This window comes from Coptis chinensis, chromosome 5 (genome assembly GCF_015680905.1).
Source record: "Coptis chinensis isolate HL-2020 chromosome 5, ASM1568090v1, whole genome shotgun sequence".
Lineage (NCBI taxonomy): Eukaryota > Viridiplantae > Streptophyta > Magnoliopsida > Ranunculales > Ranunculaceae > Coptis > Coptis chinensis.
The window spans coordinates 69,640,143-69,651,242 of NC_141460.1; the positions used below are offsets into that span (position 1 = coordinate 69,640,143).

General features: G+C 42.2%; 1 protein-coding gene across 1 annotated transcript; it reads right to left on the bottom strand.

Moving 5' to 3' along the window:
* Positions 1 to 6,593: 6,593 nt before the first annotated feature.
* LOC147498607 (uncharacterized) lies at positions 6,594 to 8,681 on the bottom strand. The gene is made up of 2 exons (XM_086563285.1): positions 7,849 to 8,681; positions 6,594 to 6,783 (listed from the first exon to the last, which is right to left on the bottom strand). The coding sequence occupies exons 1-2, from the start codon at positions 8,679 to 8,681 to the stop codon at positions 6,594 to 6,596; spliced, it is 1,023 nt and encodes a 340-aa protein (XP_086419411.1).
* Between the last annotated feature and the right edge of the window lie 2,419 nt (positions 8,682 to 11,100).

The following is an 11,100-nucleotide window of genomic DNA, read 5'->3' on the forward strand; positions in this document are numbered from 1 at the left end:
GTAGAAAAACTTTGATAACACACGTAAAGAATAGTTTTAGTTTTACTTGGGTTTAAGTTTCATCATTTATGCGTAGGTAAAACTATCATTTTACTGTTATCATGTATGCTTTCATATGTTTTTATATAAAGATCCCCAACTGTTTAGACTATTAGTGTAAAGGTTAGGTTTCGTTACCTTACTGACGTAGACAATCTTTAGGGAGAAAGGGTTTGATAGATTGAATTGATCTAGTTCGTATGGACGAACTGCCTACGTATCAAGTTCTCTCTACTGGGGGAAGACTTGAATCAGGTCAGACGTAGTTCCTCATCTTCTTTATATAGGCAAGGTGTCAACGCCTCTTGCTCTCCTGTGTCAGGTCAGATCCAGGTCTTCAAGTCACTCACGAGCCATGATGGCGAGTTAAGGATATTTATTGTGAAGCGTGCCTGAAGCCTCGGTCTTGATGGTTGTATTAAAGACATACGTTACGAGTCATTATGGACGAGAGGATTGAGCACTATGGAGGTTGCTTCTGGGTGAGATCGTTTACTCGACTCGAGTCACTTCGAAGTGAGTTTGCAAGACGAGTACGTGAGATTGGTTGGTGGTGACATCACTCTGGGAGTGAGTTGAATAGGTTGCTTGCCTGAGTCGAGTTACTATGAAGCAAGCTCTGAGGACGAGGATATGAGGTCAGTTGGTTGTTTTGTATCTGCTGGACACGTGTGTGATATTCATTGGATGTGAATATTACTCCCTCACACAGCCCCATCTCAGTAGGTCACTTTTTGCACAGGAGCAACCTGCTGAGAGAGAACAATAACATGTGTTTAGCACATGTGAGGATACGAACAGGTGTGAGGAGAAATAGTAACTACCTCATTTTGTGGAATTCAAAAAGGGGCTACATAAAGTGATGTGTCGTCTAGGGTTTTGAGTGCAATCATGACTTGCCTTGGGAACTGAAAGATTTTTGCACAAAAATGTTGCTGGTGAACTGAACAGCCACCGTTCCCTTATTTTTCAGAACTTTGCAAAGGTTTTCGAGTACCAGGTTAGTTTCTCTGCCATTTTTGTTTCTCCTGCTTTGTGTTCTTTCTCTCTTTGTAGTCCTATGTAGCTCTTTGCTCATAAGAAAAAACAACAACCTAAACATGTCTTATTTAGATGACACACGATCTGATGAAGTAATAGCAGAGTCGGTAGGTTTCGAGAGTGAGGAGGTAGAAGTAAGATTAGCATTTGTCATAGCTATAGCGAGTAATTCCAGTTCTACAATGGCATCTTCTTCTTCTAGTGGTTTACCTCCTAGAATTATAGATAGAAATGATGTAAATAACTTTGTAAAGTTAAGGGAAGCTTGTGGTATAACGGTCAGCGAATTGGCTATTTACGTTTGTAAAGAACGTTTTTAGTACAGAGTTCGTTCCTAGAGATTATGGGGTTGTGGTTTGTGAGGGATAGCTGAGGACTGGAATGAGGTTACCGTTCTCCAGATTAACCTGTGATTTTTTAAATTTTTGTGAGAAAGTGCCCTGCCAGTTCGTTGGCAACACGTGGCGTTTGTTAAGGGTATTTAATCTATTGAATGAGAGTGGTGAGTATCGCATTGAGGTCACTGATATCGTGGAGCACTTTGCTATGAAGCGGTCCAGGGCCAACAATTTTAGTTTACAGACACTGACTAGGAAGTCGAGCGTCCTGGATGGGATTAGTAACGAACCCTGGGAAAGGAGACCATTGTTGATGGTTGGAAATTATTATGCCCCTGGGTTTAGTGTTGAGACTAGGGTTTGTAATTTTACTGGTATGTTTCTGTTTGCTTTGTTTTATTATTAAAAAATAGCTGCTATATCGAACTGACCTTTGAATTGGTTGTCTTTCAGAGGTCGTTATCACAAGGCGAAGGTTGCGTGGAGTGATTGAGAAGTTCACTAAGCTTAGTCAAGCTCAAAAAAAAAATTTCCCAAAATAGTGAACTGCTTTGTGGAGAGGGGAGGTCGGGAGATACAATTGAAGAGAAGGAACCAAAGAAAGCGAGCGTGTGGTCAAATTGATAGTGAGTCGTCTACTGAGTCGATAATGGAAAGGGGAAACAGTAGAATTGTTACAAGGGAAGAAAGGAATAATAACCATTCTAGTTATGGGCATCCTGCCAGAGGAGCTGGAACCTCTGGGTCTATGGGCAGGTCGGTGAGGTGACCTGTCTATGGTGGCAGTGATGGCTCGGGGGTCTCTCCACAGGAGAAGACAAGGGAGGGTTCGCCGCTGGACCTAGAGGAGATCGGGTTCGTGCCTCGCTGGCCAAGCAGCCTGGCTAAGTGGAAGGCAATTGCACCTGATCCTAGGGCCACCAAGGTGGCTAGGGTCGATAACCACTCTGTTGGGAGCCAGTGCTTTGCCCGAGCGAATTGGGGGTAAGGGGGTGAGGAGTTCGAGGTCTAGAACCGCACTCGACCTGGCGATACCCGATCTGGACAGTTTTTGAGAAGGGGCTGGCTGTGACTACTGATGTTGGTAGTAAAGGGAAGGGGAAGGTCGCTGCCACGGAAGTAGGCAAGACGACCTCCCAGAAGGGTGATGATCTGAATCGGAACCTTGTTTATGTGAACCCGAAGTCTGGGAAGAAGCACCTGGTGAAGAAGTCAGATTGTAGCTATAAATCTGCACTTATTGCCACATGTTTGCTTGATGGTGTTGTTCTAGATGGTGATCATAAGGATTTGGATGGTAAAGACCTAGCTGAAAATCTAAGGTGATGGATTTGGCCCATTGTTTGGTACGTCTTTTAACTTTTCTTGTGGTTGGTTAGCTATATAAGTAATTATTTAACACTTGATATCTTTGTGTAGTTTCTAGCTAGTTATCAGAAGCTAAAACAAATGGTTCAGATAAGTGAGTTTGAGAAGGGAGAACTGGAGAAAGTGAAAGACGAACTGGCCAATGTGAGGGACGTTCAGGTGGTAGAAAAGAAAGAGTTGATAAGCTGAAAAGATTGTACAATGATGCCATTCTTGAGAAGCTGACTATGAGCAGCTCAATTGCAGAGCTTGAGGAGAAGGTGGCTTCTGTAACTGAATACGCTAAAACTTGTAAAGCGGTTGCTCAAAGGGCTCAGCAGGCTTACGATAGTTTGGGGCATGATTTTGATGAACTAGAGCAAATGTACTTTCAATTGAAAGAAGAGCACGAAAGTGGGGCTCCAAGTACACTAGTGATCAATGTACCTGGAGATGCTAGTAATGCTCCATCTTCCAGTACTGCCATCCTTGCTGAACGAACTGAAGATGATGTCGATACTCTTTATGCTGCCATTCTTCCCATTGATGTTAATGGTGATGCTACTACTCATGATGAATTGGATCCGTTGTAGACAGAGTCTTTGACCAATGTTGCTTGATTCCTTCTGTGTCTTTGAAATTGTAAGGTTTTTGGTTGTTCCTTGAAGTTGTAATCATGCTTGAAATTGTTGGAGATACAATAGAGCTGGTTTCTTGGGCTTGCCCGGGCAATTCTCCTTATTATTAGTTGTATGGCATGGGCCAGATACATTAAAAGCTGATAACCTGGGGCGACCTAGGCAGTTCGCCTTTATTATCTATTTTTATTTATGGTACATGGATGAATTGGTTTCCCAAAATGTTCTGGGTAGTTTGGTATGATGTTGCTATCGTGCTGACCGAGTTGGTTTTCTGGGATGTCCCAGCAGCTCGGTTAGTATATGAATTGGGTTCCTAAGTCTATTTAGGCAGTTCATAATTGACATTTATAAACTGCATACATATTTGATTTCATCTTTTTACTTCTGTCTTGAATGCAATTGCCTTATGTTGTGATATTTGCATTTGATTTGAACTTAGAAGTGTATGTTATGCAAGATCAGTAAGACTGTGGCTCTAGAGAGCTTTGGACTCGAGTGATCAACCTGTTGTGTAGTTCTTAGAGCTGGAGTGAGTGTTTTACTCTAGTAATTGTTTTAGCCTATGTAGGCGTCTTGCTTTAAGTGGGCATTCTACATGTAGTTGACCCTAGAAGTGTAGGTTTCCCACTAATGAGAAGTGTTTGGACTACGTAGCCTGTGAGCTCGAGTGAGCGTTTGACCGTAGAGAATGTTTTAACTCTGGAGCGTGTTTTAGTTCGCGTAAGCATTATGACTGCTTTAGGGAGCATTCTACACTAAGTTGATCGTAGAATTGTAGGTCCTCAACTAGTGAGAAGTGAATGAGCTATGTAGCCCTGAGCTCGAGTGAGTGTTATATTGTTGATAAGTGCTCAAAAAGTGCAATTTAACCCTCGATTATGCCTCTTGTTTAGTCATCTTAGTGAACTAATAGTATTTGTAAGTTATGTTTTATGATTCTACAGGTGAAAAAGAGAGTTTTGTAGAATATTAGAGAAAAAGGGGTAAAACGGAGCAATTCAGAGCATTAAGGATCACATGGAAAGCCCGTGGACAATCATGGAGAAGGCCAAGGAATTGAAGCTATTAAAGATGCGACTTGGACCTATTTGGAAGCCCAAGGCCAAAGGATTCTTTGCTTGGACCAAAGCCCGCAAAAGAGGATAGAAGGATAGAGCAGAAGAGACAAAATAGACTTCCGCGTCTGAGACTCATGGATCGTGAGTCCAGACTCAATTCTCGCATCTGGGACGCATGGATCATGAGTCCAAACGCATGAAATGACACTGTAACCAATTCCTTCTCAGTTTTGGAAATGAATTTGGACTCTGAAAGAAGTTGATTTGTACTAGGAAACAAATAACGGTTTGAAATGCTTCTAGAACTCATTGTAACCCCTATAAATAGAGGACCTAAGTGCCTCATGTAATTTGCCAATTCACTTATATTTTTGTCTCTAGAACTTAAGGCAGAGAGAGATTAATAATAAAATATTCGGTTTTAACTAGCTGGGTCTTAATAAATTAGTCTTTCTAGTCTTATATTCTTCGACTCTTCTTCTTCTCGTTCTTCGTATTCTTCCTTCTTTATGGAAGGCTAATCTTCTCCTTCAAGGGAGAAGATGAAGCCGGTGCTTAGGGTTTGTTGATTCTTTTGGTTCATGGTATTCTTCAATCAGGTTAGTTATTTATGTTTTTAGTTATTACTTCCATTGCCCAGACCAGGGGATGGAAGTATAGATTAAGGTTTTTATTTATTGCAATCGAATACCATGCTAGTTTAGGATTTTATTTATTGCAATTGAATATTTGCTAGTGACATGCTTTTATTTATTGCAATCAAATATCATGCTAGAATGGGGTTTTATTTATTGTAATTGAATATTATACTATTATTCTTTACTTTTATTCTAGTTGTGTAGTGTTTTAGAGTAAGAAAAGTATTTCTTGTGTTTGCCTTATATGGTGATTCATTGAATAGCTACCCAAGCTCATATAAAAGGAAAGAAGATACTAGTAGGATAAACATAGGAACAACCTTAAGTAGAGTTATTCGTTAACGATGTTTCATCCAAGAGGGCATCGACACTCGCTCGATTGCCTAATTGTAGTATACTTGTGAGAACAACCATGAAGCAGAAGGTCATAGATTAAAAGTATTGGTGGATTCTAATCTCTTGAATTCCCTCTCTTATAAATTCTCAATAGTTTAGTTAGTTTAGTTTAGTTTAGCATTAGAATCTAAAATCTATAATAATAGTTTTAAATCCCTCAAACCCCCTTTCCAGTCTTGTCCTTCATATAAACCTACACTTAAAAGTGGGACAATACCCTACTCATCCTTTACTTATTGAGGGATAATTAGGTTTTAATATGCTTCTATTTTGTTCAATGACTATCATCCATCTACATCATCTATCTATATCATACATCATCCATATATCATCTCATATACACACACAAAAAGAGGAAAGGTCAATTGTGGAGAACGTTTAAGCTTTGGAGATTGTTTTTAGTTCAAGTAGTCATTCTAGCTGCTCTAAAGAGCGTTCTGCACTAAGTTGATCCTAAAACTATAGGTCCTCAACTCGTGAGAAGTGTTAGAGCTATGAAGCCCTTGAGCTTGAGTGAGCATTTTAACTTGAGTAATCATGTTATCATAGAGAACGTTTGTGCTCTAGAAAGCGTTTTAGTTCAAGTAAGCATTTTGGCTGCTCTAGAGAGCGTTCTGCACTAAGTTAATTCTAGGAGAAGTGTTGGAGCTATGAAGCCCTTGAGCTCGAGTGAGCGTTTTAGTATAGAGAACGTTTGAGCTCTTGAGAGCGTTTTAGTTCAAGTTAGTGTGTTGCTCTTAGAGAGCGAGCTGTGCGTCTATTTAATAACATTAGGAGACTGCAGTGCATTGATGCAAAATAAAAACTATGTGTATAGTGTTAAGAGTAAGAACTCATGGAAATGGAATTTTTTATTGATAAAATTTCTTTAACAAGAAAGTATTCCAAGGGCGTGGTAATGCATGTCCGTCTTAGGTTTTAATCCAATATGCTCTATTGCCAACGACTTTGTTCCAATATATAAGGGCCTTCCCATGTTGGTGCCAGTTTCGAGTCATCCTTAGTCTTTTTCAAGACTGGGTCGCCAGGTTGGAAACTTTGAGGGTTTACTCACTTGTTGTATGTCTTCCTCAGAGTTTGGTGGTAGGATGCCACTCAAATGGCTGCTAGGTCACGTCGTTCTTCAAGTAAGTCGACCTCTCGAGCACGAATAATGGAATCGTTCTGACCAGATTCGACAATTTCAGATCGAGTCGTTGTAATTGTCAGCTCAGTAGGAATGACGGCCTCAGTACCGTAGCATAGTGAGAATGGCGACTCGCCTGTACTAGAACGAGTTGTCATTCTATGAGCCCATAGAATGTTTTCTAGCAGCATTAGCCACTAGCTTTTGTTTTTTTCAATCTTCTTTTTCAAGTTCCCCAGAATTGCTTTGTTACTAGCTTCTACTTGACCATTGCTTTGAGCGTACTGGGGAGTGGAGAACGCATGAACGATCTTCCACTTAACCAAGAATTCCTTAATTATTTTTCCCTTAAATTGGGAGCCGTTATCCATCACCAATGTGTGGGGGAGGCCAAATCAGGTAATGATATTGGTCCAGATAAAGTTTTTGACATTAGATTCCTTGACATGAGCCAAGGGGATCGCTTCCACCCATTTGGTGAAGTAATATGTCGCAGCTAAGAAGAATCGAAAGCCTATGCTTTTCTGTGGAATGAATGGACCCATGATGTCCAGACCCCACATGTGAAATGGCCAAGGGCTGGCAATATTGATGAGTTCTCAAGCTGGCTGGATGATATTGTGGCCAAATGTTTGCCATTTAACGCATTTTAGTACATATTTCTTGGCATCGATCTGCATTCTTGGCCAGAAGTATCCTTGTGAGATCGCTTTGTGAGCCAAAGAGAGACCTCCTGCATGGTTTCCGCATTCTCCCTCATGTATTTATGAGAAATCATCTAACCCTATTTTAGGCTTATGCACCTCAGATGGGGTCCTCCGGCGGACTTTCTGAAAAGTTTGTCGTGTATTAGGCAATAGCAACCTGACTGTTATTGAACTTGCCTGGCCTTGGTGCGATCTGTTGGTGCTTTGCCTAGCTGGATGTAATCTATGATAGGTTGCATCCATGTTTAACTCATATAAGTGTCAAAGAGTGGGCATAGGTCGCTGATTTCTAGGACGTGCTCATTTTGGTAAGCAGGTCTATCAATTACTTCGATGAGTACTTTCCTAGAGTCCGCGGTTAGGTGTTTGGGTCACGCGAAGTCAAGGCCAACGCGTGGCGATTCTCTTCCTGTAGGAAATGGTGTATGGTGACTTTCTTGAAAGAAGGCAGTAATTGATTTACAACTTGAAGGTACTTAGAAAGGTTACCTTCATTGGTGGTATACTCGTTGGCGACCTGGTGAACGACCAGTTGTGATTGCTGAATACTTTGAGCTCCTGAACATTGAGTTCTAATGCTATGCGAAGCCCCATGATCAAGGCTTCGTACTCAACTTCATTGTTGGAGGTCGCAAAATTAACGCGAACTGATTTTTCCACCATCGTGCCATCTGGTGATACTAGGACTACTCCGACTCTGCTGCCACCTGGATTGCTACCTCCATCTACGAAGAGTGACCATACCGACGCATCATGTTGTTTAGAGGTCGTGGTGTCGACCTCTGGTTCCCAGTTCAGGTCGTCAACTAGGAAATCTGCTAAGAAATCTACCACAACCTGACCCTTCTGAGAGGTTCTTGGAGTGAACTTAATGTGGTGTTCACCAAGTTCTTCTACCCATATTGCCATGCGAGTTGTTTTGTTGGCTTTAAGAAGGATCTTCTTTAGCGGGAGGTCGGTGAGTACTTTAATTGGATGTGTTTGGAAGTATGGCCTGAACTTTCTTGCTGAGTACAGTAATGCCAGTACTACCTTTTCAATGTGGGAGTAGTTCTTCTCAGCTGGAAACAATGTCTTGTTTATGAAGTAGATCGGTTTCTCTGCGTTCTGTTCTTCTTTGAAGAGAACTGAACTGATAGCGAAGTCAGACATAGCTAAGTACAGCCCCAGTGTTTCACCATCAATTGGTTTTGCAAGCACAGGTGGTGCTGACAAGTAGTCCTTGAAAGTATAGAACGCTTGGTGGCATTGCTTGTTCCATGAAAACTGTTCACCCTTCTTGAGAATTTGTAGGAAAGGTCGGCATTTGTTTGAGGCTCTCAGTATGAATCGATTTTGAGTTGCCACCATTCCTGACAGTTTCTGAATCTGCTTTTTGTTTGTGGGTCGGGCATGTCCAAGAACGCTCGAATCTGATCTTTGTTAGCTTCTATCCCATGTTGTGAGACCTGATACCCTAGAAATTTCCTAAATAAGGCTCAAAGGAGGCACTTCTCGGGGTTAAGTTTCATCTGTGTTCGCCGCAATCTAGAGAACGCTTGTGTGAGATGATCTAAGTGATCTCCAACTTTCTTGCTTTTGACAACCATGTTGTCTATGTAAACTTTCATGGTGTCTCCTAACATATCTTGGAACATATCAGTGACAAGTCTTTGGTAGGTCGCTCTAGTGTTCTTGAGACCGAACGGGAGGACGTTATAATAGTAAATTCCTTGCTCTGTTACGAATGAGGTTTTCTTTTAGTCTTCTTCTACCAGTGGGATTTGGTTGTAGCCATTGTAGGCATCCATGAATAACGAGCTCATGGCCACATTCGTAACATGTCTTGGAACATATCGGTGACAAGTCTTTGGTAGGTCGCTCCAGTGTTCTTGAGACTGAACGGGAGGATGTTGTAATAGTAAATTCCTTGCTTTGTTACGAATGAGGTTTTCTCTTAGTCTTCTTCTACCAGTGGGATTTGGTTGTAGCCATTGTAGGCATCCATGAATGACAAGAGCTCATGGCCACAGGTCTGGTCCACAAGTCGGTCAATTCTTGGTAAGGGGAAGCTATCCTTAGGAGTTTCCTGATTTAGGTTGGTAAAGTCCACGCAAAGGCGAACTGTGGCATTCTTTTTTGGGACTACTACTATGTTAGCAACCCATTCAGGGTAATCGACCTTCCTAATGAAGCCAACTTTTTTGAGATTTTTTACCTCTTCATTGATTGCATTTTGAAATCTAAGGGATAACTTTCGAGGTCGTTGGCGAACTGGTTTAGCATTTGGGTTAACATTTAACTTATGGCATGCAACATTGGGATCAATTCCAGGCACATCGATGTACGACCGAGCAAAAACATCTTTATTTAATGATAAAAAGCTTACAAGTTATGCCTTGAGAGTAAGATCAAGGTTCGCTCCTACATAAACGAACTTGGGGTACTCCTAAGTTCCTAGGTTGACATTTTCCTTCAATTCAGGCTGAGCGACCTCTGGAGTCTTGATCTCTTGAGGTACCTCCTTGACCTGAAAGGGTGGGGTGACCTCTGGGGTATGGGCTTCTGAAGGGACATTTTTTATCGAGTCCCCCAGTGTTCTCCTTTGTCAGTTCGCTTTGGGGGGTCTTGGTTAGGGTCTTGACTTCAAAGATGAAGTCTTCCGCCAGCTTGGTCTTGGTGATCTCTCCCTTGCTTTTGTGTGAAACCCCAGCAGGCTTGTTCACTGAGGGGATCTGGTTGCAATTGTGGGCATCGAGCTGGTTGCTTTTGAGCTCCATCATGCCTTTAGGGCCATGGAAGCGTAAAACCTGATGGAGTGTTGATGGCACTGCTTGCATCTTGTGGATCCAACGGCGTCCAAAAATGGCAGTATAGGATGAGTTGACATCCAGAACGCTGAAACGCGTGTTGATGCTAACTTTATCTTCGCGCGACTCGAGTGAGACAGGTAGAATTATGTCTCCAACTAGCTTGAGATCCATCGAAGCCATAGAGGGGGGCTATTGGATCAATCATCACCGACCTAGGCAAGTTCATCTCCTTGAGGGTTTGATAGAACAAAATGTCGCAAGAACTGCCTAGGTCGATCAGGACACGCTTGACTGTCCAGTTGCTGATTTTGACGTGGACAACTAAGGCATCATTGTGTGGGAGGCAAACCTTGTTGAGGTCAGCCTCAATGAAGGTTATGTCTCCTGAGCTGTGGCCAGCTGATTGTGGAACGGTGGCCGCTTAGGAGGAGAACTAGTATACTTCTTGGAGAGTGCCAACTCTTCTCCCTGGAGGACATGACAGAATCATCCTAGAAGGTGATCATGTTGATCGTTCTGTTATTATCTCTGCCAGATGAGTGTTGGCGGCGCTCATGATGAGATCACTCATTTGAGCATCCTAGAGTGTAAGAGCGTTCCTTGTTAGTGTTGCGTTGTGGAGTTCGGCTTTGCTCTCTGCAAGCAATGAGCTTGTGGCGTAGGTTACCATCGGCAATATCAGTATAGTGTTTGATATGCCCTATCTCAATGAGGTCTTGGAGATAGTGCTTGAGCCCACGGCATTCGTTGGTCTCATGGCACTTTGTTTTATGGAAAGCGGAGTATGGCTTTCCTAGTGTGTCTTCTGGCCATTTTACCTCAGGTCGGTAATAGGCCGCTGTCTTTATTTTCTATAGTATGTAGCTTAGAGATCTTGTCAGCACAGCAAACTCGCGTTTCGTGTGCATTCTTGTACCAGACTTATGTCATTGTGGTCTGGGTGGCTTTTATGAGGATGGGGCAGCGTCTGAGATTGC